This window comes from Macaca fascicularis, chromosome 1, assembly GCF_037993035.2.
Source record: "Macaca fascicularis isolate 582-1 chromosome 1, T2T-MFA8v1.1".
NCBI lineage: Eukaryota > Metazoa > Chordata > Mammalia > Primates > Cercopithecidae > Macaca > Macaca fascicularis.
Window position 1 is genome coordinate 3,603,821 of NC_088375.1, and position 27,234 is coordinate 3,631,054.

Genomic DNA, 27,234 nt, shown 5'->3' on the forward strand with positions numbered 1-27,234 from the left:
CGTGTTAGCCAGGATGGTCTCGATCTCCTGAGCTCGTGATCCGCCAGCCTCAGCCTCCCAAAGTGCTGGGATTACAGGCGTGACCTGCGGTCCATTCTTAACGAAAACGTCCTTCCCATGGTCTCAAGCAGCCCCACTCCCGAGGCCACTGGCTGTCTTCACAGGTCGGAGTTAGGGGCCTCCGGAATCTATCAGCTGTGTGTTTGAGAAGTGGCTATGAAGAAAGCAGAGAAATGGGACATGTGGAGGAATGTGTGAGAGGGAGAAACTTTCAAAGTGTAACTGGAGATGCAGCAACATCATCTAATGAGCAGGAGTTCTTAATGATTCAGGAGCAAGAGGGTATATGCAAAAGACCAATGATCCCTGAGAAGACAGAACCAACCCGGAAACATGAACCCTTGAAAGAAGGGAAAGACACGTCCCCCACTGCAATAAGAAGGGACAAAAGAAATGGGTGGAAACAGGTTGTTTAGTGAATAACAGAAATGTGTGAAAAACAGGTTGTTTAGTGAATAAGAGAAATGGGTGGAAACAGGTTGTTTAGTGAATAAGAGAAATGGGTGGAAACAGGTTGTTTAGGGAATAAGAGAAATGGGTGGAAACAGGTTGTTTAGGGAATAAGAGAAATGGGTGGAAACAGGTTGTTTAGTGAATAAGAGAAATGGGTGGAAACAGGTTGTTTAGGGAATAAGAGAAATGGGTGGAAACAGGTTGTTCAGTGAATAAGAGAAATGGGTGGAAACAGGTTGTTTAGGGAATAAGAGAAATGGGTGGAAACAGGTTGCTCAGTGATAAAATGGGGGATTTTACATCTGATGGGCTCAGGGGGAGTCTTCAGGAAGACATGCTGACTGGCATTTAATGCAAAGCATTTGAATTGTGCTGGTTTCCACCTTCAGTAGACCCGTTTCAGAATCATTGACTGATGACCTCTCGTTCATTCCCCAAACAAACATGTACTAAGTGCCGGCTCCTGTGCTGGCTGTGCCAGGGAGATGGCAGGATGCAAAGATTAAAAGGCAATGATGGACAAGTGTGGTGGTTTACACTTGTCATTCCATCACTTTGGGAGGCTGAGGCAGGAGGATCCCTTAAGGCCGGGAGTTTGAGACCAGCCTGGCCAGCACAGTGAAGGCCCATCCCTTACAAAGAATAACACAGTCAGGCATGGTGACACATGCCTATAGTCCCAGCTACTCAGGAGGCTGAGGCAGGAGGATCACTTGAGCCCTGCTGGAGTTCGAGGCTGCAGTGAGCTATGATTGCACCACCGCACTCCAGCCTGGGTGACACAGCAATGAGATCCTGACTCTAAAAAAAAAGGGCAATGATTTTTCAAATTCTATACAAAGGAAGGTAACTCACACTACCCAAGGGCTCTGAAGGACTTTGCCAAAATTGAGGAGTTGGCCAGACAGAGGGAAGAGCATGGGGGAAGGGGGGGCGGGGGGCTTGACCACGTGCGGACAGGCAGATTCAGTAACTGTTAACACACGGGAAGTTGACGGGTTGTAACAGACAGTGGGGAAATGGGCGTGCGTAAAAACTGGGAACAGCGCGCCTGGAATCCCGAGGCCTGGTCCTGGTTCTCAGAGTGAGGACGTGCCGTCACCACGGAGCCAAGCGTGAAATTTGGGGTAAATTTCTCCCTGAAGACCCCTTTTAAGCAATGTGAGGGTCCTCCTAGATTGAAAGTATAACCTAAAATTGCGATTTGGGCCCCTAGGTTATGTTTTTTGGAAGAGTCTGCCTGTCATACTGAGTATAAGACATTAAAGCCACAAACCGAATTTCTGTCTTCTAATCCTCTGTATAATTTGTGACCTTCCCCGCCCTCCCCAAGTCCCTCTCTGCCTCCAGCTATGCCAACTACAGCCTTTTAAAGAAACTCACTTCTTTTTCCAAAGGTGCCACTAGCACAGCTGAGAAGTGCTTTAAGCCTGAGGATGGTAAAGTCCCTCCGTGGAGACAGAGTAGGGCTGGAGGATGAGTATCAGTGCTGAGTCTGATGTGGGTACACTGAAGTTTCCCCCCAGCCCATTCGGGCATGAAGCAGCTGCAATCCACAATGGCCCTGGGAGAAACCACTGAAGGATGCCCTTCAGCATCCACAGCAGGAAAATGAGGCCACAGAGAGCTGTGAAGAACCTTAGAGATGGAGGCTGAAGAAGATCCAGATAGACCCCGGATCAATTCTCACATCTAGCTCAGTGATGAGCAGGTGGACTGATGAAACTTCTAGTAAACAAAGCACACTACACTTAGGATAGTTGTTATGGTGTGCACAGACATATGTCTGACCCACATCAAACCATCAGAGGAAGCATGCACAGATGACTCCCTAGGCCTCAGTTTCCTCACTAGTAAAAGAGACAACTTTAATGAGTTGGTATATGCAAATAAGTATGTGCAAATGAAATGAGGTATGCAAATGAGTTGATGTACATAAATGAGCTGATACATGTAAATGATTGATGTGTGTGAATGTATTATGTATGCAAATGAGCTGTTGTATGTAAAGCACTTAGACCAGCACTCAGCACCCAGCCCTAGGGAAGAATTTTCAAATATCAATGCTGAGTCAGAAATACAGGTAATAAGTGCTTGACATAGTTCTTGTCACAAAGAGTGACCCAACCTGACTCCTTAGAAAAACAGTTTCCTAACCTAGTTTTTGTGTGCAGATGACTGCCGTTCTCCTTTCAGGTTTGCTCCTGTCCCAGGGAAGAGGGGAGGTACACACACCAAATGGCTTCCCTCTGTATCTGTAGCTGCCCAGGCTGCTCCCCAAATGTCCAACTTGTCTCAGCCACCCACCTACTTACTGTTGATTTGTGCATGCACTATTGCTGTCTCATTATTAATAAGCCAAGATGAAGCTGGAAACCGTTTTGTGCTGTTGAATTTCAGCACTGCTTCCTGTCTGCCTAATGCCCCTCGTGATAAACAGCCATCCATAGGCTGAAAAGATTCCAGCTCCCAGGGCACCTGGTGACTGGTCTCCGGGGTAGCACCTGTCCTGTCTCTGAGGCACTTTGGTTTCTCCTAAGGGGTCTGGGGCCACCTTCTGTTCCTCGCATCTGCACAGGCTGCTATCAGCCGGGTGTCCCATGGGGCTAGAAGGGGCACGGCCTGTATCACGCCTTAGCACGGCTCCCCTTAGCGGCTGCAGTTTTGGAGGTAAGACCACCCAAATCCAGAATCTCTTCTCTCCAGAGCGCACGGGAGTCTGCAGAGGCTGTCCCTGTGCTGTGGGGACAGACAGTGAGGGGCAGTGATGAGAGTGTGGGGAGCGGAGGGAAGGAGTCTTCAGTGGAGACAGCCCATCTGACAGCAGGTTTAACAACTTGAAATTTACACGTCAGGCTTCCTTGAGAGGGGAGAGACTGACAGGTTGACAGGTTTGCATTTCCCACTTTTCCAGAAACTTATGGGGTCCCTGAGAACCTCCGCGAAGTGCGCTGAGATGTTTTCAACCTCCACACTCTGTGAATGCAACACAAAAGCCAAGTTCCTGCTTTACTCTTTTCCTCATGTAATTAGGAACCGAGAGTATCATAAGGAGATCAACACCCAGTAATCTCTGAATCTTAAAACAACCGCCACAAATGTCACGGCAGAATTAAAATAAAGTAATACCATAAGGTACGTTTTTCTCTCACAGGAAAGAAAGAAAAGAGCAAGCTGTCAGGCAGCACTCCACGCGTAGCGCAACAAGTCTCTCTCCTCGCTCAGGAGAAAGGAAACTCCTGAAAGGCAGGACCTATGTCTGGAGGGTATCTGGGTCTCCTTCCAGAAGGGAAAAAGTCCCTGGCCAATAGCAGATGTTCAGTGAATTGACGCAAATGAGCATCTATGTATCCACATGAATAAATGCAAAAAGGGGCAAGTAAGACACAGCCCCTTTCATCCACAACTCACGGTCTGGAGTAGGGGACACAGGCACGGTGCCTGGAGGAGGGACAAGGGGAGGGTTGCAGGTGGCAGGTGACACAGGAGCTGGGCCTGAGGACTGGGCAGCATGTTTCCAGACCAGAAAAGTGAATGAGAGATGAGCATTCCCTGGCAGAGACGACGGCAGACGAACAGACAGGGAGGCACGGGAGGGCCTGCGCGTCAGAAACGTGGGATGTGCCACTAAAATCTGTCTGGAGCCAAAATATTGAAGATACTGATTGGGGGAAAAAAAAAATAGACCAACAGGAACAAATCAAAAAACCTTGTTAGGCTCGGTGTGGCGGCTCACGCCTGTAATCCCAGCACTTTGGGAGGCTGAGGCGGAAGGATCACCTGAGTCCAGGAGTTCAAAACCAGCCTGGGCAACATAACAAGACCCCCATCTCTACAAAAACAAAAACAGGCTGGGCACGGTGGCTCATGCCTGTAATCCCAGCACTTTGGAAGGCCAAGGCGGGTGGATCAGGAGGTCAGGAGTTCAAGACCAGCCTGGCCAAAATGGTGAAACCCCGTCTTTACTAAAAATAAAAAAATTAGCCAGGCGTGGGGACACGCACCTGTCTCCCAGCTGCCTGGAAGGCTGAGGCAGGAGAATCGCTTGAACCTGGGAGGTGGAGGTTGCAGTGAACTGAGATCGCGCCACTGCACTCCAGCCTGGGTGACAGAGCAAGACTCTGTCTCAAAAAAAACCCAAAAACAAAAACAAAACAAAACAAAAACAAACAAACAAACAAAAAAACCTTGTTACTCACTGTAGTAAAAACAGAATTTCTTAAATTTTAATTAATGAATATTCTTTTTTTGAGACAGGGTCTCGCTCTGTGGTCTAAGCTGGAGTGCAGTGGTACAATCACGGGCTCACTGGAGCCTAGACTTCCCGGGCTCAAGTGATTCTCCTGTCCCAGCCTTAGCTGGGATTACAGGTAGGTGCCACCATGGCTGGCTACTTTTAAATTTTTGCAGAGATAGGGTCTCCCTACGTTGCCCAGGCTGGTCTCCACTCTGGGCTCAAGCGATCCTTCTGCCTTGGCCTCCTAAAGTGCTGGGATTACAGGCATGAGCTACTGTGCCTGGCCAAATTTTAATTTAAATACCCCGTGTCTGCACACACACAGACTGAGAAAACACACGATGAGGTTCAGTGTGTACCATATAACAATGAGCAGTTGTTTTTCTTACACAACTAACAAGAACTCTGCCTTGACTCCGGTCAAGGATTTGAGAGTATCTCCTGTAATACTAAATCGCCTAGACAGAAAAATGCATTCAGTCACTCTCTCCCCATCTTTTCACCACTTCTTAAGCCTGGAGGTTGACGAGACGCTGGGTCTGAGGGGCTTCCGAGTGAAACAGTGTCATGTATTTTGCCTTTTGCAAATAAATGAGTTTTCCCCGACATTATGTTGTTGTCCAGGTAAAGAGTAACTGAAGTGACTCACAGTGAACGTTCAGAGAGGGCAGGCAGGACGCCACAGTGGGTTCTCCCTATCCCTGCAACCTTCTGAGCTCTGATCCCTGTGGCTAGACAAACATGTATCTAGCACCTTCCATCATCCAGGAGGGACCTGGTTCACGTAATCCCTGTCTTCAGAGAGCCCTCAGTCTCAAAGGACAAACTCTACACAGAGAAATCAATGCCCACTTAGAACCCACCAGCGCAAGAGGCCTCAGGGGCAGGAGGGAACGTCCTTGGGGAAGTGGGGTGAAGGAAAAACATCGAAATTAAAGCTTGAAGAAGAAGGATGAATTCAGAGCAAAGGAGGAAGATGGGGAGGGCACTGCCCAGGCAGGTCAAAGGCCTGAAGGTGGGAGAGAGTTGTGTCCTCTTTGCAGCACCAAAAACTACTCACTGAAGTCAAGGGGGCAGGCGAGAGAAGCATGGACTAGAGGCCAGGGAGCTCCCTGCAGCCCTGGGCAGGGGGGGAATTTGGACTTTGGACTGAGGGCAATGGAGAGCAAGGAATGGGGGAGCCATGTGACCAGCTAAACAGGAGTGGAGTGAATAATCTTGGTTGGAATGGAGGCAGGGTGGCCGTGGGCTTCTCCAGGCTCAGTCCTCTACTGAGTCCCCTACTGAGTCCTCTACTGAGCCTGGGAGTCACTCCAGTCCTCTAAAGAGAAACCTACGAGGCTGCAGTTGATCACCCACTGGCCCTGTGTCTCAGCTGTCATCTGTTTCATGCTGCTCCAGCTCTGACGCCAGGACCCTACTTTTCTAAGAATCAAGGGCCTTCGCAGTATCCAGGATGGATTTCTTGCTCCTGAAACCCCAGGTTGCCAGTGACCAGCCTCCTAGTAACCGCTGCCATTCCCCCTCAATTCTACCCTCTGCCTGTTTGAGCTTGGAGGGTGGTTGACTAAATGCCTTACCTCTAGTTAGATGGACATTCCCTGAGATTGGCCTCAATTTGGACCTTTAGCCAAAATTACTGTAGCTCACCCCACTTCTGCGGAGGCACTCAGAGGTATTAGGTGAGTGTTCCTGGGTGACACAGGAAGTTAGCACATGGCACAGATGGAGACAGATGTTCCTTGTCCCTCATTCCCAGTGTGTGTTACATGATGTAACCCTCAGGTGGGGTTAATTTGGGAGAATGGGCCCTTCTGACTGTGAGTTCCACGCTGCTGGGAAAATGGGATGACTGTGGTGAGCCATCGCAAGAGTGGGGAAAGGTAGAAATGAAACATTTTTGTAAAGGTTAATGTGCTTGGCTGGGCACGGTGGCTTGTGCCTGTAAGCTCAGCTACTTGAGAGGCTGAGGTGGGAGGATCACTTGAGCCCAGGAGACCAGTCTTGATGATATAGTGACTTTCATCTCAAAAAAAAAAAAAAAAAAAACCTAATTAAAAACAAAATAAAAACAAAAATGCCAGGTGCAGTGGCTCATGTCTGTAATCTCAGCACTTTGGGAGGCCAAGGCAGGCAAATGGTTTGAGCTCAGGAGTTTGAGACCAGCCTGAGCAACATGGCAAAACCCCATCTCTACCAAAAAAAAATACAAAAATTAGCCAGGTGTGGTGGCACATGCTGGTAGTCCCAGCTACCTGGGGGGCTAAGGTGAGAGGATCGCTTAAATTTGGACGTTGAGCCTGCGGTGAGCTGTGTTCACGCCAGTGCACTCCAGTCTGGGTGACAAAGCCAGACCCTTTCTCAACCAAAAAAAAAAAAAAAAAAAAAAGGAGGAGGAGGAGGAGGACGAGAAGGAGAAGAAGAAAAGATTGATGTGCTAAAATTTGGACATTTTTGTTCAACAGCTGTTTCACAGAGGAAGCAGGTCATAGCATAGCCAGCATTGCCAGGCAGATGTAAGACTGTCTACCCGGAGCCAGTGCCCCCAGCAAGCCGGAGCACTGACTCGGGACTGCATCTCCATCTCTTTGGAAACGATGGGCCTGTTAACAAGTCTCCGATTTTCTTGGCAATGCACCTCTCCCTACTCTACTCCCTGGGCAAATCCCTACACAGTCTCCATTCTCTAAGCTGTTTGTTGAATATGCAGGTCACTTTTCTCCCCTAGAAACTGCAAAATGATTGTGAAATCAGTGGTCCACAAAATGAACCCCCCCAAATCGTCATTTCACAGGCTTTATCTATAATTGATTAAACCCCGATAAACCCTGAGTCAATACTTGGTAAATATGGCTGGGTGAAGGGCTTCCCGCCTCCCCAGCACTGGGTTTGACAGGGGTTGCGTCTGGATTTGAGGCCTGTCATTTTCTGTGTAACTTGGTCTTGGCTTGTTCTCCTAAATGCTCGCTGATGCTTCCTACAAACTATCAAAAAATGCAGGGGCGACATCTGTCTGTCCTTCCGGCCTTCTTGTAGGGTAGCGTGTTCCATGCAGGCAGATGCTCCTGAGCACCCCAGTCCTGGTACCCCCTTCATCTGAGCAGTCGCTTCCTGACCGCCAACCGCCTGCTCATCCGAGCCCCCCCTGGAAGTTCTGAGTTTAGGGCCAGAGAGGACAGGGCTCTGCCAGTCTGCTGGTGGCCACTGTAAGAGAGAAAGCTGTCCTGAAACGAAGAATTAAGCCAAAATGTGGGAAGAAGCACAAATAAGAGACGAGAAGAGAAGCGTCCGGAGCACTCGGGAGATCCTAGTTCCGGGCGTTCATGACCTTCTCGTGCTCTGGTTCCACCAGACATCACAGTTTGAATTTCTATTGCTTGAAATGAAAAGAATTCCCTTCTTTCTCCTTTATTCCCCTCCTCCCTTCCCCATTCCAGAATACAGCACCTTCCAGGACACACGTTATCCAAGAATCCCGCCTATCCCTGGTGCTTCTCGCCTATCATAAGAGGGGCATTCTCAGAGGAGACCAGGAAACACTGGAATTTTGAAGGAGATGACGTTTCTCCCTCTGCGGCAAAAGCACAACAAAGAAGGCCCTGGTGTCGCCATTCGATGGAAGAGCATGGCCCGGCTGAGCGGATGACTTTCTATATGACCGTGAGCAAACCCCTCGCTTCAGCCCAGCACAGAGAGGAAAAGCCCAGCTTCCTCATCACATACATTCAGAGGAGTTCTCTGCAGAAGCAAAGCATGTGTGAGTTCTTTGGAGAGGGGTGTGTACGAGCACACATGTTTTCCACGCCATTGTATTCACGCATGTGAACTAACTGCAGGGCAACCGCATGCAGCACATCAAAGCGCTAAAATGAGAGCACAGGTGCAGCCTTCCCTGGCTGCTGCACTATCGGTTGTCCTCACAAGGCGGTATGAATACTGTAGGAATATTAGCGTCTACTCAGTGACAAAGAAGGAGGGAGAAACCTCACCAGGAAGCCAATTATCTGGGACAAGTTTCAGCCTTATCTGCCATGATAAGCCAGAGTGATGGTCATAATAACAGGTATTTTTAGTTTGAGCTATCTACCTAAAGAAAGATTTTTAACTCTTTCTGACAGCAATTTCTGGAATCCTTAAAGATAGAGACCATGTTTAACTCATCGGGGTATTCCCAAAGTAACTAGCACACAGAAGATCCATAATACATGTCTTCTGAATGAATCAATGGATGACCAGATGGACTAAGAGGTGACGAGTAAATGATAGGGAAAAGCAGGGAAAACGTCATATAAGGACTGTGCTATACTCCACATCTTAGTGTTTTTCAGTTCAGGGAGTTCTGTCGGTCTGACATATGGCTGAGCATTTTCAGGGACATGAATGCAATACGAACAAAGATTCCCACCGTCAAGTAGCCTAAAGACTCAGCGGAGGAGAAAACCTGTACCCATGAAGTGGTGACAGCGACAGAGTGGCAAATGGTTAATGAGATAAATCTGGGCAAGGGATAGTACATGAGACAAAACGGAGAAAAGAGGGGGCTCAGCAGGGGACAGGGGTGGGACACTGGAGGAAGAAGGCACTTAGCCAGATCTGGAAAAGTAGGCGGGTTTGGACACAAGAGATAGAGGGGTCCATGATCAAAGGAAAGTAAAAGCAGAGGCCAGACAGGGAAGAAAGCCATGATGGGCTCCAGAAATGCTCCCTCTCCCAGCAGTGTCCCCACAGACCATGGCTCGACAAATACTCACAACACATCTCTTTAAACAAAAGCTGAAATGCAAACATTTCTGTGGTCACTGTCTGGTGCTCTAGACACAGAATTCTCAATGAAATGGAATCACCCAGGTGCCTCCATATAATCTAGGCTGGGACTAAACAGCCCGTCAGCTCCCGGGGTGTGTCCTCACCTTGGCTTCGGCTCTCAGTTTTCACGACTCTGGAGTAGGGCTAAAGATTCGTGGGTTTTCCTCCCACGGAATTTAGGACTTTTGTTTGTTTGTTGTGGTCTTTCCAAAGTCATTTTGAGTATTAATGTACTTTCACTGGTGTGTTTAGGGCAGGGAAACATAAGTCACGCGGCAATCCATATATAAAAATCCGCATAAAAAATCCATTTATGAAACAACACAGTGACAACCGCAAAGCTATCTGAGATGATGAGGGAAAAGAGCCTGGGACGGTCAGTGGCAGAGGAGGATGACCAGCTTCCGCCTCTGCCACAGCCCCCTGCCTGCCACCCCACCAAGGCAGCTGCAGCACACCAGCCAGAAACATTTGCTTACTGTGCCTCTTCTGCTACCAAAATGACCACATAAGGTGCCTAGAGAGAGACCGTCTCAGGCAGCCGTCCAGAGGACAGGTTCCAGAGTTGGGGTTCATAGCCCAGCTCCACCACAGACCAGGCATGTGATGCTGGGCAGATTCCTTAGATCTGGTCCAGCTTCCTCCAATGTAAAAGAGGAGTGGTGATGGTGGAAGCTTCCCACAGAGGTGTCATGAGGATGGAGCATTCTGAACAGTGCTTGGCACAAGATGAATGGCTCATATGTTGTATGATTTGGAAAAGAACGGTAGAAACAAAGATATGGTGTCACTCTATCCACTCAGAAAAGCGGTGTCACCTCTAGGAATTATTTTGCTCTCTATGAATCTCAGTGTTCTCATCTATGGGCAGCACCTAACAAGCCCCTGCCTCCCAGCACTACCCCACCGCCTACCTCTCAGGGCTTTATTAAAAATCCTGGGAGGCTGGGTGCAGTGACTCACACCTGGAATCTCAACACTTTGGGAGGCCAAGGTGGGTGGATCACTTGAGGCCAGGAGTTTGAGACTAGCCTGGGCAACATGGTAAAACCCCATCTCCATAAAAAATACGAAAATTAGCCGGGAGTGGTGGCATGTGCCTGTAATCTCAGCTACTCAGGAGGCTGAGACAGGAGAATTGCTTGAACCCAGCAGGCAGAGGTTGCAGTAAGCCAAGATTGCCCCACTGCACTCCAGCCTGGGCAACAGAGTGAGACTGTCTAAAAAAAACGAAAAAAAATTCCAGGAAGATGATATAGGTGAAAGGGCATGGAAACTGTGAGGCCTTATACAGATGTGAAGGATCATCGTTACAGATTGGAAACCAATGTCATCATTCCATTCATTCACCTAGTGCGATGGTTAATGCGTCCATTTGGCTGGGCCCCAGTACTCAGATATGTGATCATATTTCTGTGGAGGTATTTTTTTTAGATGAGATGAGATTAACATTTAAATCAGCTGAGTTTGAGTAAATCAGACCACCTTCCATAACGTGGGTGGGCTTCATCCAACCAGTTGAAGGCCTGAATAGAACCAAAGCTGACTATCCCTGAGCAGGAGGGAATTCTGCTGGTCGGCTGCCCACCTTTGGACTCCAGCTGCAGCTCTTCCCTGCGTCTCCAGCCTGCCCGCCAACTTCCACAAGCACAGGAGCTAAGTCCTGAAAATCAGTCAATCTCCCACCCCTACTGTCCACACACACACATCCTGCTGGTTCTGTTTCTCTGGAGAACTCTGGCTAATACAACTAGTGTTTACTGAGCACCTATGCCAGTTGGGCACTGTGTAGTGCTCTGGATTCAAAGGGGAATGAGAGGGACACGGCCCTGCCCTCATGGAGCTTACATTCAATATGTAGACCCACGGAACATGGAATTATGCAGATCAGTCATCTAAAGGGTGATGAATGCAATAAGGAGAAACTGTGAGGGGTTACGGAAGCACATGAGGTGGCACCCAACCTGGATAACCTGGGGTGGGGGAGGCTGGCAGGGAACGCCTCCCCGAGGAGTTGGCGTTTCACTGATATCCACAGGATGGACAGGAATCAGCCAAGCAAAGGCCGAGCAGATCCACCCTGGGAGCCTCCAGACAAGAGCCAGCTTCCTTCTGGGCTTCCGGGATCCATTCCTGGCCACATTTCACCATCTGTTCTTGTAACAGAGCGTGACTGCAGGGTCACAGGGCGTGGACATGCGAATGGTGCGTTATTAGTCCTCCAGCACATCTGAACACCCTGTAGGGTGCTACTTTGCTACTTTTTCACTTTTTATAGAATGGGGAACAAGGTAGAGGAAAGGCCGAGCTACAAACCCTGCTCTCTGTTTTTCTGATTTCCAATGACTAGCTTTTCATGGGTTTCTATAAAAATACCTTCCAGCAAGTATCTTACTGATTGGATTTTCAAAACATTGTCCTTCATAGAAAATCTTCTTGTGCAAATACGATAAAATATGTTCTTAAAATATTTAAAACAGGCCATGTGCAGTGACTCATGTTTGTAATCCCAACGCTTTGGGAGGTCAAGGCGGGTGGATCGCTTGAGTCCAAGTGTTTGAGGCCGGCCTGGTCAACATGGTGAAATCCTGTCTCTACAAAAAATACAAAAATTTAGCAGGGCATGGTGGCGTGTGCCTGTGGGCCCAGCTACCTGAGAGGCTGAGGTGGGAGGATCCCCTGAGCTCAGGAAGTTGAGGCTGCAGTGAGCTGTGTCAGGGCCACTGCACTCCAGCCTGGGTGACGAAGTGAGACCCTGTCTAAAATTATATATATACATAAAACAAGGAGCAGATCAAATGCATGATGACGGGACAAAAATGACTGTCCCCCAGCTCTTCACGGGCTAAGGCCTTCCCAGGGCCCTTTGTCCTGCTTCTCAAACTTGAGGGAGAGGGGCACATGGCCAGGCTGTGAAAGCAAATAACCTGTGGGGAAAGCAAGATTCCCCCTTTTCCTGTGAAAACCTGAGAGTTTCCATTGTTGTAAACTCTTCGGGGCTTCCTGCTTTGAAGTTCACACACACACACACACACACACACACACACACACACACACACAAAAGAGCTTGTAGCAACTTATTACTCATGACAGTCTGTGTGAGGAGTTTACAAATTGGTTCCACACTGCCTGATGCCATTCTTGCTTCAGACTCCAGGACATACACACCACTTTTCCGGCGTGTGCCTGGTCCCCAGCAGCTCCTCCACCAATACTGGCTGAACCAATCTCACTACACGGTCTCAGTTCTCTGCTTTTTGCCCCAAGCTGGCCTGAGCTGCTCCAGCCTAACCACCGCGCTGTGGGTTTTCAGGGTACATACAGAAAGGGTCCTAGATGCAGGGCCGATGCTGCTGTTTGGGGAAGAGACAGCTGAGCATTTATGGCAGGCTGCTGGTGGGGAGCCAGGGACGGCCTGGGAGCAGCCGGGATGGAGCAGGCAAGAGCACTCTTCTATAAGGCATGCCGTTGTGATCTCACACTGCAGGAGAAAAGAACTCAGAGGAAACTGAAGAAGCTAGCATTGGAAAACAGACCAACGTTACCATCACCGATTTCAGCGAGAAATAACTCTATTAGCTACAGCTGCAACAGAGCACCACTAACGAAGCCACCCAGCATTCACTGCTGTTGGTTAAGAGGCCTCAACTGAGCTACAAGGGGGCAAAATTGATAATCTGAATCTTTGGTTGTGGCACAGAACACAGAGGCAGACTGAGGGAACTGGAAGAGAGATTTGGCAGGAAATTACTAGCACTTAGTGCTACTGTAATTGTTCTATTTTTCGTTGTTTTTCCTGTAATCCCAGCACTTTGAGAGGCGGAGGCGGCCGGATCACCTGAGGTCAGGACTTTGAGACCAGCCTGGCCAAAATGGTGAAACCCCGTCTCTACTCAAAGAAAAAAGAATGTATCAGAATTATTCTCCCTCTTCATAATACATTTCGGTTCAATGAAGCATTAGAAAGGGATTCAAATATTTTCTATTTGATACGAACGATTCAGCAGGCAAGAACAGCATTTCCTATTCTGTTTGAGGCACAAAGGAAAACTTTCTAATTAACTCAGCAGTTTGGACTCACCATTTTTTTAATATGAAATATTTCTATCAATCCCATTTTAATGGGATAATTATAACAAATCATGCTTAACTTTCCTTTCATCCATTAACAAGAGAAAGACTACAGAAAGATAAGATGCTGGGAATGTTAGCTTAAAATATACCTACTATTTCCATTCTCTTTATATCAGTAATGGTCTAATTGTGCTGAGCTTAACTAAAATGTGGTTTTTGGACAAAGACTGATCAAAAGCCCTATTCTGGCATCATAATCCATCTTATTGCCCTTTGGTTAATTGAGACAGTAGCATTTATTCCAGAGAGAATTCCCTCATTTTTATCTCATGTTTTTATTCCATAAATCAGGATGCTAATTAGGAATTACAGGTATTCCAGGAGGCCCCAAGGCTGTCCACCAATTATGATAAACGTTGCTAGCTTTTAAAAAGTCCCCTTATAAAAATTATCTTTCTTCTCCTACTACTACTACACACTTACACACACACACGTGCACACACATGTACAAGCCTACCATCTCCATTTAATACCTTAAAATAGAGCCAGTAGAATTGAGATCAAAAGTTGCAAAATGGGCCGGGCGCGGTGGCTCAAGCCTGTAATCCCAGCACTTTGGGAGGCCGAGACGGGCGGATCACGAGGTCAGGAGATCGAGACCATTCTGGCTAACCCGGTGAAACCCCGTCTCTACTAAAAAATACAAAAAACTAGCCGGGCGAGGTGGCGGGCGCCTGTAGTCCCAGCTACTCGGGAGGCTGAGGCAGGAGAATGGCGTAAACCCGGGAGGCGGAGCTTGCAGTGAGCCGAGATCCCGCCACTGCACTCCAGCCTGGGCGACAGAGCGAGACTCCGTCTCAAAAAAAAAGTTGCAAAATGGGGCCAGGTGTGGTGGCTCACGCCTGTAATCCCAGCACTTTGGGAGGCCAAGGCAGGTGGATCACCTGAGGTCAGGAGTTCAAGACCAGCCTGGCCAACAAGGTGAAACCCCATCTCTACTAAAAATACAAAAAATTAGCCAGGCGTGGTGATGGGCACCTGTAATCCCAGCTACTTGGGAGGCTCAGGCAGGAGAATCGCTTGAACCCAGGAGGCGGAGGTTGCAGTAAGCCCAGATTGCACCATTGCACTCCAGCCTGGGCGACAAGAGTAAAACTCTGTCTCGGAAAAAAAAAAAAAAAAAAAATGTTGCAAAATGGGGGGGGGGGGGGAAGATTAAGAATCTCTTATTCAAATTCTGATTTACAGTTTTCCACAACAAATCATCTTTTACATTCAAAAGTTTAAACTTTTGTCTTCTCCCACATAAGTGGGTCAACAAGTTAGTGCCTCTTGCTGCGCCTCAGTTTCCTTATGTGCACAATGAGAGGACAGGACAAGATGGTCTTCGAGAAAATGCCTCAGTGAGGGATGTGGACACTGTTTCCTCTTTGCCAGTGTGTGGCATGAAGCGCCATCTTCTTGGTGATGTAAAACCCCAGGACAACTCACACCCTGGGAAGAGCGGGTGGAGCCAAGGACCACTGGGTTCTGGTCATGTCCATGTTTTCACTGTTTCTGCCTCATTTTCGCAGCTGCCTTTTTCAGGACGGACTCTACACAGTGCTCAATGCCCCATCAAGACTTCACAAGGACAGAATAGAATTTTTTTTTTTTTTTTAAGTTCAACCACATTGAGTATCCTTTCTGGCACTAAGCGGGCACTGAAAGGGTTCAAAGATGAAAAGACGATGTTTCCTCCTCCCAAGAAGCTAACAACCTAGTGAGGGAAACTGAAACGAACATTCCACTAGAAACGTAAGGGCTGAACTCTAGCTTGCCCACAGACACGTCTTGTGGAGTATATGTACACATATCAGTGCCTGGAAGGCGTCATGTCCCTGAGACTTCAACAAGAAGGTGTTCAGAAGAGCCTGTCTACTCATATGGAGCAGGCAGGGGAAGTTCAGAGAAGCAGGAAATGCAGGATCTCCACGGAGAAAGTGGATGCTAAATTCGTTTCTTTACTTGCAGCCTGAAAGCTCAAGAACAGACCTGGGATATAAGATAGGACACTCTGGGCTACAGGACCAAACCGGTCCTTCCTGCTCACTGCAGGCCCTTTCATCCATTTTGCTCTGTGTAGGCATCTCTGGCCAGGAAAGCCAGAAAATGAGTATTTTGTATGTAGCGACATGCCATCCTATCAGAAATCTGATCTAATTAAACTGAAATGTGCTGCTTACCCCTTCTTCTCCATTTGATTATGAAGACAACAGAAAATGATATCCACACATCCTCCTTAGCAGAATTAAAGGCAATCATATTAATAATGAAGAATGAAAATGGCTTCACACTTTTTGAGATGGAGTCCCACTCTGTCGCCCAGGCTGGAGTGCAGGGGTGGCGATCTCGGCTCACTGCAACTCTGCCTCCGGGGTTCAAGTGATCCTCCTGCCTCAGCCTCCCAAGTAGCTAGGATTATAGGCGCCTGTCACCACGCCCGGCTAATTTTTTGTATTTTCAGTAGAGACAGGGTTTCACCATGTTGGCCAGGCTGGTCTCGAACTTCTGACCTCAAGTGATCCACCCGCCTCAGCCTCTCAAAGTGCTGGGATTATAGGCGTGAGCCACCGCGCCTGGCTCACGCTTTCTTTATACATGTCCTCGTGATGACTTTCCTGTCCAGTAACCTCTAATGGAGAATAATCTCCTAATAGTTCCCTCTCTTTGCAAGAATGGGGACTGCTAAGTTCAACAGTGGCGTGGCATAGAAGAAAGCGCCTGTGCCTGAGGTCTTCAGGTTTGCCCCAGAAATAGCACGATCCTTCGGGGCAGCGCCACCTGCGCTTCCTGAGCTCCGGGCGCCTGGGGTGGCGCTAGCGTGCATACTGCGCATGTGCGGCCCAGAGGCTGGCGAAATCTACATCCGTGGGAAAAAAGAACCCGCGAAGATGAATGAGTCAGAACATTTTTCCCAAGACGCCTTTCTCTTGAGATACGGGTTGAAGGAAGGCTCAAAATAAGAAATAAAGTAAGACAGGGAAAACCACCACCACCACCAACTCTACGTAAGCTTAACTAGGGCGTTCAACGTCACATGAGTTGATTTCCCAGAAGAGCTAACAATTTAATTTACAAAGCTATCAGGCTAGCTATAGTGATGAACAGGTATTATTTATGCCGTTCCGGCCCCCTCCAACAGCGAACCAAAATAAAAGAGAACTCACAATTCGCTTTTCCCAACTTTAGTGTTTAAGAATGGAGTTGTGAGTGTAGTGGGATCTAGCAGGATCCAGACTCCACTGGGATCTAGTGGGATCCAGAATTATCCATCACATTTAAATTCTTTATGAATACTTGAAGTAACAATGTTAACTCTGGCTCAGATCTTTTCTCTTCTCTTTGGTCATGCTTCAGGATGAGGAGGGGCAGCAATAATAATGAGGAACTGGACAATCTGTGTGTAAATAAACTGCACCTTGGTGGGCTGGAAGGCATGAGATTTTTCCCCTGGATCCATTCTGGCATCACCTCCTGAACAAGAGAGAGGTATCTCCACTGTTTCTACTTGTTGACTAAGTGAATAACAGCTACAGAAAACAGTATTTTAGGGAGGCTGAGGCAGGAGAATCACTTGAGCCCAGGAGGTGGAGGTTGCGGTGAGCCAAGATCGCACCATTGCACTCCAGCCTGGGCAACGAGAGTGAAACTCCGTCTCAAAAAAATAAAAAATAATAAAAACAAAACAAAACAAACACCACAATATGTTAATCTAATTTTTAAAATCTTGTTCTCCTCTTCCTATAAGCAGAATGTAAACTGAAGAGAAATCTTGTCTTTCTCTTCCACACAGTGTCACAAGGACTTAGTAACTAAATGACTTCTACTCTAAAAATGCTCATACATCTGTACAGGAAAAGGGTTTCTGCTAAAAAGCACACATGGTTGTTTTATTCTTTTTTTTCTATGCTTAGTTTACACACTAAACAAAGGACAACTTAGAGTTAAGCTGAATCTAGACAATAAAAGACCTAATGACATGAAGTACATAGTGCCTAAGTGTGTATATATGTTTGTGAGACAGATTAGCAAACATAAGTTTTAATAGACGCCAGAATATGTTGCTACCAGGTTTGGAAAACAGTGCTGAATAAGAGACAGATTACTTAAAATTAATGATTGAGGAGAACAGAGAATAATGGCTCCTGTTTTTATTGGATAAGAAAGATAATCCGGCCAGACATCCGAGTTTATTTCTAAATTGCAATTCTGATAAGCCCACCAAATTGCCTGCTTTCAGGCTTTACTGCTCAGAGAGGATAAATCTCCATCAAGCACTTCAGAAATACCCAGATGGATGGACATGGGTGGTGGTGGGCATGGGTGGTGATGGGCATGGGTGGTGATAGGCTGGTGATGGGCATGGGTGGTGATGGGCATGGGTGATGGGCATGGGTGGTGATGGGCATGGGTGGTGATGGGCATGGGTGGTGATGGCCATGGGTGGTGATGGGCATGTGTGGTGATGGGCATGGGTGATAGGCATGGGTGGTGATGGGCATGGGTGGTGATAGACATGAGTGGTGATGGGCATGGGTGGTGATGGGCATGGGTGGTGATAGACATGGGTGGTGATGGGCATGGGTGGTGATAGACATGGGTGGTGATGGACATGGGTGGTGATAGACATGAGTGGTGATGGGCATGGGTGGTGATAGGCATGGGTGGTGATGGACATGGGTGGTGATAGACATGGGGGGTGATGGGGATTCACTGTTAACAGACACCCCACAGCTCTTCTGCCCAGATGAGGCTAGGCAGGCATCCTAAGGTTGAGAAGCAGCATTTATGGCCCAGGAGTGCTGGCTGAGGCTGAATGCCCATCAGACATTTTCATGGGAGCCTAGAGTTTATGGAGATCAGGATATATCTTCTCCTTACTGTGCCAGAGCAGCCAACCAGTTCCTGTGTCCTGCCCTGTTCAGTGGCACTTACTACAGTACCTGGAAGACAGCAGGTCTTTATAGTGATTTGCTGACTGAATCAAGTATGATAAGCCCTCCTTGACCTATTCCCAGCTTAATTTTCTACAATTCCTCTTCCTGTTGCTCCATTCAATTTTTTATGTTCCTTCCAAATTCTAGAGCGTCTGTTCTCTTGATGCTAGGATTCACCCATCAGATTTTTCTGATTTTACTCAAATATGTTTGGGGGGAAAAGGGGTAGGTGCTGATCATAGTTGTTCTTTTGAGGCATCTCCGGAGATTGTGAAGAGAAAGACGGCTCCCTTTCCCTTCGTGCTTCATGTATTTTCTTTCAGGTATTCTTCTGGGAAGAGGAGAACCAACCAACCTACAGGTTGATTGTTATCAATCCAATATGACCATCACCATTACCTTCTCACTTTTAAAAATGATGATGCACCATGATGTGGCTGCAGAGCCATACACTTAGCAAGTCAAACAGATAACATGCTTTGCTCTGAAAGCTTGTAATCCAAGACAAAAAGCTCTGACATTAAGCTGTGACATACCAACAAATGAACCTTAAACATGGATGTTAAATAATTGTGCAAACAAATTTCATGAAGAACGTTGACTGACTTAGGAGAAGGAACCGTTTTCAAAGAGATTAGAAGCATCATTTACACATAAGCCAAATCAGTGAAGTATAAATGGGGACTAAGCTGCTTTGATTCACTAATCATCTTTATCTGTTTATTAAGAATATCTCTGTAAGACTACTCAGTAGTATAATTTCTTTATGTAACTTGAAAGTGAGACAGAATCATTTTAAGCCTACAATCCTGACTTTTCCTTAAACCAGATTGTCTTTCATATTGGCCCAAATTGGTGAGCTTTCTAAGACTGACTGGAATAAAGCACTAAGTTATAAATGCCGTAAGGACAGGTGCTCTGCCTTGTCCATTATTTCAAACCTAAGCCTACTGCTCAGCACGGTACCTGACACATAGGAGGTGCTTAGTAAATATTTGCTGTGGGCCAGGCATGGTGGCTCACGCCTGTAATCCCAACACTTTGGGAGGCCGAGGTGGGCAGATCACTGGAGGCCAGTAGTTTGACACCAGCCTGGTCAAGATGGAGAAACCCCATTTCTACTAAAAACACAAAAATTAGCTGGGTGTGGTGGTGCATACCTGTAATCCCAGCTACTCAGGAGGCTGAGGCAGGAGAATCGCTTGAACCCGGGAGGTGGAGGTTGCAGTGAGCCAAGAGTGTACCACTGTACTCCAGCCTGGGGGACAGAGCGAGACTCTGTCTCAAAAAACCAAAAAAAACAAAAACAAACAAACAAACAAAAAATATTGCTGTGTATCAGGAAACACTCGAGGGGCAGAGGATCCTGCGATGTTGTGTGTGTGTGTGTGTGTGTGCATGTGCGTGTGCATGCCTCAACTCCAAGTACAGGGAAGTTACCTCCATTTCTTCCATCTCCATGGCCTCCAGAAAAGCTTTTGCCTCAAGAGGTGCTCAGTGGCCGGCAATGACTCCCTGGTGGTGGTTGGGGAGTGGGGTTGTTGCTGCAAACAGCAGGGAGTGGGAAGGAGGGAAAGGATGGGACAGCACACCTCCCTTCTCCCTCATTCTCTGTATCTATTGTAGGCTGTTATTCCCCTTCCTCCCCCAATCCTGACTCTGAAAAGTATGTCTTTCCCCACTGGACAAAGGCAACTGGTTCCCAACGTTATTGTGCTACCACTGTGGTCCCATGACACTCTTGCCTCTACCTCAAATTGTCAAGGTCATGTTTATCTAGCGACAGCCAGTGATACAGTAGGAAATAAAATGGCCAAAAGGTCCTGACTTCTTGCCCTGCTTCTGGAGTCACTGGAAAACCTGTTAGCTTCACTGGGTCTCAGTTTTCTTATTTACTAAATAAGAAGTTGCTCTAAATAAACCCATGAAATCCATTCCTATGGAGGAAGACCTCCCAGGTTTCCAGAGGAAGGTGGTGGGTGGCCGAGGCCTGAGGGGCAGTGGTCGGGCTGGGTGACAACACGCTCACCTTCAGGGCCATCTCAAGCGTTGGCGATTCCTGCTCCCCTCCTCCTCTCTGGGAGGCTCCAGGTCAGGTTTAAATAATCAATCAACTCGCTTTTGGGAATTCAATCAAACTTGTCTACCTCAAACCTGCTGATTTATATATAGCACTAATTATTTATGTTCTATATTAAACTCCACTGTATTTCTTGGTGATATTAAAATATAAATTATGCAACAGAGATAAATTGATGGAAATTTTTCCACATGGGTATAAAGAACTGCTGTTCCTAATTATGGTGCAATATCAGTGGAGGTGGAAAAAGCAGGAGTCTGGGAAGAAGGGCGTTTACTGAGGTCAGGCAGTTTGGCGTCCATATGGTAGGGCAGAGTAAGAGCCTGCTGAAATGGAAGAACCAGATGCTCTGTGCAGGAACAGGCAGGGTCTTGGTAACTTCTTGTTCCTTTTTTTTTTTTTTTCTTTTTTATTGAGACAGAGTCTCACTCTTGTCGCCAAGGCTGGAGTACAGTGGTACAATCTCTGCTCACTGCAACCTCCGCCTCCCAGGTTCAAGCAATCCTCCTGCCTCAGCCTCCTGAGTAGCTGGGATTACAGGTGTGTGCCACCGTACTTGGCTAATCTTTGTATTTTTAGGAGAGATAGGGTTTCACCATGTTGGTCAGGCTGGTCTTGAACCCCTGACCTCGTGATCTGCCTGCCTCAGCCTCCCAAAGTGCTGGGATTACAGGCGTGAGCCACTGCGCCCGGCCAGCTTCTTGTTTCAATCATGGTACACTTTCTCTCCAACTGTCACTTCCTCCCCCTCACTGTCACCCACCCCCCAGAAGCCTGAGCAGGACAGGAGGATGGACTCAGCTGCCATGTGGCCACTGGTCAGACGGAAGCCACACCTTCTGTTATGTTCTGTGACCCCAGGCCGATGCCCCGCTCCAAGACCCAGTCCCATGGGGGAACTCAGGGCTTTGATTGCATTTTGGATTGCAAATGAGTGACAGATATCTTTAATTTAAAAAAAGTGTGACATGCAAACTTTAGTTTACTAACAAGCATAACTCTTCATTGTAAGGCCCCTTACCTGTGGTCACTACATATGGCACATCATGAAATCAAGATCGGACCAGTGTCCTTTGCCCCCCAAATTATTTTTGTGTCAGTGCTGGGTCATCCCGCTGGCTGGGACACTCTGCTGTTTTGGTCCCTGGCCTTGGCACCCTGATGTCCTCGTCTCAGAATTCCAGGGAAGGCATTAGGGATAGAGGAGGAGAGGTCAGAGCCACCTGAAGATGCATCCACATCAACCCTTTTAGGAACCGCAGACAAGGCCAGTACTGTAGATGCAGGAGGATGGTTTCTGATGTGCTTCATTTTGAGGTGCCCTGGACAGGGCTGTATTGGGGTACATGAGCACCCCAGGTTGGCTAATCATCTGACACCTTTTCAAGGGGATACCACCTAAATATTTGCTCACACTTATTCAGAAGAGAAGTGGGGTGTGGCTCAGAGCACAGGAGGGGAAGGTCGATGCACTGACAGCTTGATTTCACTGTGTCCAGGGCAGTTCAGCTCCGGCACCAAAGTTCCAAATCCCTCTTTGCAAAACAAGAGCGCCCATGTATACGTAAAAGCAGTTGAGATGGCACATTTTATGTTATCTCTATCTTACCACAATTAAAAATAAAAAATGTAAAAAAGAATAGAAGATCCCAGCAGTTACTTGGACCCACCCTCCACAGAAGGCAGCGTATCAACCATCCACGATCACACTCGTGTGCCCCTGTGGGGTACCACGGCCCCTCCTCGAGGGCTCCCACCCACTGAGTCCTCTCCTGGATAGGAGTCCTGGTCCACACTGTTTTGTTCCATCTGCTTCCATGTCCAGTGACGCTGGGGCAGGCCCTACAGACAGCCCAGGCGGTCGCCCTGCCTCCGGTGTTTCTTTACCGCGGGGCCTGGGAAAGCCCTCAGCGAAAACCATCTGCCCTGCCCACCGCCATGGAAACTCTGGGACTGGATGCTTCCCGCCAGAGGAAGGACTGCTCTGTTCAATGTAAGTTTTTTTTAAAAAATCCCAGCACTTTGGGAGGCCGAGACGGGCGGATCACGAGGTCAGGAGATCGAGACCATCCTGGCTAACACGGTGAAACCCCGTCTCTACTAAAAATACAAAAAACTAGCCGGGCGCGGTGGCGGCGCCTGTGGTCCCAGCTACTCGGGAGGCTGAGGCAGGAGAATGGCGGGAACCCGGGAGGCGGAGCTTGCAGTGAACCGAGATCGCGCCACTCACTCCAGCCTGGGAGACAGAGCGAGACTCCGTCTCAATAAATAAATAAATAAATAAATAAATAAATAAATAAATAAAAAATAGAGACACTCTGTGACCCAGGCTGGAGTGCAGTGGCATGATCATTGCTCACTGCAGCCTCAAACTCCTGGGCTTAAGTGATCCTCCCTCCTTAGCCTCCTGAGTAGCCGGGACTATAGGCATCTGCCACTGTGCCCGGCTGACTTTTAAATGTTTTTGTAAAGACAGGGTCTTGCTATGTTACCCAGGCTGGTCTCGAACTCCTGGCCTCAACTGCTCCTCTTGCTGTGGCCTCCCAAAGCTCTGGGATTACAGGTGGGAGCCACTGTGCCCGAACTATTCAATGTAATCTTGACATTTAAACTCTTCTTGGGGAAAAGTACCACATGAAGTTAATACCTTCCCAACAAGGTGGGGAGATTGAGGGTGGGAGAGGATGGAAGGACACGGGAGAAACTGGGGAAGGAGAAAAGAAGAGAGGGTAGAGGTTGTAAGGGGAGACTCCAGAGAGACACAGGCCTTCTGATGCCTGGAGACCCAGGCACGACCGTGTTTGGGAACCCAGGGGACTGGCAGTCTGCAATCTGAACAGGTAGAATCTCAGTCCGCACAGTTTAGTAGTTGCTCTGGAGCTTCAGCAAGACTAGCACCTCCGGCCAAATGCAGCCCAGGGCCGGAGTCACGTTAAGTCTGCAAAGGACCAGTGAGGTCGTGTGCGCCACTCCTATTTTTGATAAAAATGGAAAATAAAACCGCCACCTCTTTCTTTCACTACATGTTTGTGTAAGCCCCGGCTTATTCACCAATGATGAGTAAACCATAAGTTACTTCACCCAAACGCTTTCCTCGGAAGGGAGAAAGAATTTAGAAATGACATTTAAAAATAAAGATATCCCAAATGTAGCTGAGCAATAGCTTGTAAGCATGATCCTACATCTCTTTCTAAGCATTTGTAACAATTCGAAATTGCCCTTGTTGGCTAGAAAGGCATGACTGCAAACGCTCCTCACGAATCCCCTCAGTGTTCTGGTTCAAAGCAGGAGTCGGGATTTCTCTGAAGGGGAAGGAAAAACCCAAAAGTGTCATAGGGAAATTACGACGCCTTGTTACATCTCATTTCTGTACCTTATACTGTGGCTTCCCTCGGTCTCCTGCCCCTGCCTCGATACTTTGTGCCTTTATGTCTTTTCTTTAAATAGCTATGATTCTGTCAAACAATGCCAAGCTTATTTTTCCCACCAAAAGCAAATCAGTTCTCTTACAATTTGCATGTCTTAGTTTACTACTTAGTGTATGCAACACATGACAATTTTCAGGACTTTGAAACGAATTTCATGTTGCCTCCTTCTCTCCCTGGTGCCTTCTTATTTTAATACATTGGAGCCCTCGTTTTCTTCTTCCTGAAACTTGATCCAGAACCTCGCACTGGGCAGATGGCAGGGACGGCGGATGGTCCTACCTTGCCCAGCCCCGGGGTGTCCTTCACCTTGTTGACAGCCCTCAGCAGACAGGGCGGGGCTGGGGGAGGGGAGGTCTGCAGGATCCCACTGAAACTGGTGGCAAAGAGCGGTGGTTCGGCGGCGGAAGAAGTGGGCCGACGTTTCTTCTTTTTAGAAGACAGATTTAACTTCTGGGCAGCTCTGGAGGGGAAAACATAAGAAAGGAACAATAAGGGGAAAATGACTGTACAATCAGATATGCTAGGCTTACTTCATTTTTTTTCTCTTAAAAAACCCCTCGTTCTTACTGAGGCGTAATCATTCCTTCTCTCCTCCTGCTCAGTGTCCTCTATAGCAGTCCCTTACCATAACAGGTGCACTGAACGAGCTACCCAGTCGTTTATACAGCAAAAGGAAAAACAAAGCCATCAAATAGCAGGATTCTGCAATCGCGATTTACAAAGAATTGTTTGTTATCCACCAATGTTGAGCTTAAGCAGAACAAAGCTGGGCATCTTTGGGGATAAACGGCACCCATTACGTTCATCACTCTACCGATGAATCACTTCTCTGGCATACGCTCAAGTGCGAGACCTCATGAGCTAATCAAAAAACTCTAACACCTTGTAAAATCCAAACCAGTCTGATGAAGAACCATGTGGAGACCAGTTGAGGCCTGCTCTGTACAGGGCACTGGAAAAACACAAGCCCCAGCGCAACAGAAACAATCAAACTGGTTTTAGAAATATAACACCAAACCAGAAGGTGAACTCCAGCCAGGGTGTAGGGTGCTGAGACTGTGGGCTGCTCACATAGATAAGAGGATACTGTGCAGGGAGGTCTTTAAATACAAAATGCAATTCATGGGTGACCGCAAGGAGTAAGGGGTCAAAGCACTAAAGGGGGCACAGAGTGTGAAGGCAGGGAAAGGTGGGAGGGGAGGCGGCCAGCATCATTCATAACACAGGCTGTTTAAATGACATCGTACAACATTCAAGTATCCTGTAATACTTAAAACACAATAATCTTGGCCAGGCATGGTGGCCCACACCTGTCATCCCAGCACTTTAGGAGGCCGAGGCAGGCGGCTCGCCTGAGGTCAGGAGTTCGAGACCAGCCTGGCCAACATGGTGAAACCCCATCTCTACTAAAAATACAAAAATTAGCCAGGCGTGGTGGCGTGCACCTGTAATCCCAGCTACTCAGGAGGCTGAAGCAGGAGAATCGCTTGAACCCGGGAGGCAGAGGTTGCAGTGAGCCCAGATAGCGCCATTGCACTCCAGGCTGGGCCACAGAGCGAGACTCCATCTCAAAAGAAAAAGCAAAACAAAACCATGATAATCTTATCACAGAAAAGAAGAAAAGAGGGGAAGGGGCAGTGTGAGGTAAAGGCATTTCACAGACTCTTAATATACTTATTTCTGGATTAATTCTTGATGTTTAAACACTAAACTCCTATTCTAAGAATTCTAATTTCCTCATCAAATGTTCGAAACATTTGAGCTGCCACTTAAAATGAAAGGACCACCCTGACTTTATTCTACTGATTAAAACCTTATAATTCATCCAATGTTCTTACCGACTGCAGAGCACATCATGAGAGAGGCAGGTCGGAAAGACAAAAGCAACACCATTTGCACCGCCTCTCCCTCCCCAGCCCCAGTCTCTTTTAATGATCTGGGATAGTTGGTTTTAATTCTGTGTCATTAAGTGTCAGCCTTTTGACAAATTGCGAGCTAAAAAATTGCCACTGCACAAATATATCAAACGGTGTTACCATTTCAAAGCTTAATTTTTCTCATCTGTAAAACTGAAAATCTATTTCACAAGAGTGAAATACAGGGGATGAGATAAGTGAGGAATTACCGATTTTGATGGGAAGATACCCTAAGTCACTCTATGGAAGGATGATGAGAAAGGGAAAGCACGGGACACTTTCTCTTTTCAACCAGTACGAAGAAAAAACTAGGAATACTTTTTTTCATGATTTCATTGCTACCCTTCCTGGCACTTTCCTTCTAAAATCAAGGGTGAAATGGAATTACTCAATGACTAGTCATTCTTTTTGAGATTCTCTCCCTAAATGAACAGTGACTCATCCCAGGTCAGTCACTGGCACGAGGCATCACGTGGCCTTCTGACACCTGCATGCACCTCTGCTCAGTGATCCGTCCCTGCTGTCAAGTCAGACTGCCTATGTCTCAGAGGACTAGAAGAAGGAAGATGGTGATCTGCTAGGAACTAAAAGGTGCTGTTTATCCATCTACATTCAGGGTTCCTTTTCACAGTGTAAAAAGAACCAGGTGGCCGGGCGCAGTGGCTCACGCCTGTAATCCCAGCACTTTGGGAGGCTGAGGTGGGCGGATCACGAGGTCAGGAGATCAAGACCATCCTGGCTAACACGGTGAAACCCCGTCTCTACTAAAAATACAAAAAATTAGCCGGCCGTGGTGGCGGCGCCTGTAGTCCCAGCTACTCAGGAGGCTGAGACAGGAGAATGGCCTGAACCTGGGAGGCGGAGCTTGCAGTGAGCCGAGATCGTGCTACTGCACTCCAGCCTGGCGACAGAGCGAGACTCCGTCTCAGGAAAAAAAAAAAAAGGACCAGGTGATGGCTATGGTTCCCACTTCCCTACCTGCTGGGGTTCCCAGTCCACATGGAGAGACAGACAGGGGAAGGGAGTGACACCGAAAGGCAGCTTAAAACAAGCAGTAGCCTGATGGCTTTTTCCTTTTCTTATCTCTGCCACCCATGCCCACCCCACACATGCCCTGCTGCGGAGAAAAGCAAGGATCCTTGAAAGTAAAGCACACCCCAGGATATCCCTCCAAGGCTTCCCTCCTCCCTCTCCCTCCTAC

The 27,234-nt window shown here is 47.7% G+C and overlaps 1 protein-coding gene across 2 annotated transcripts in view; it reads right to left on the minus strand.

Moving 5' to 3' along the window:
• Positions 1-27,234, minus strand: part of KIF26B (kinesin family member 26B) — a 561,334-nt gene that overhangs the window by 147,877 nt on the left and 386,223 nt on the right. For both annotated transcript variants that reach the window (XM_005539602.5, XM_005539606.5), the window contains one exon: positions 24,397-24,577. In XM_005539602.5, the coding sequence (XP_005539659.3) occupies positions 24,397-24,577 (181 nt within the window). The remainder of the gene's footprint in view (positions 1-24,396; positions 24,578-27,234) is intronic.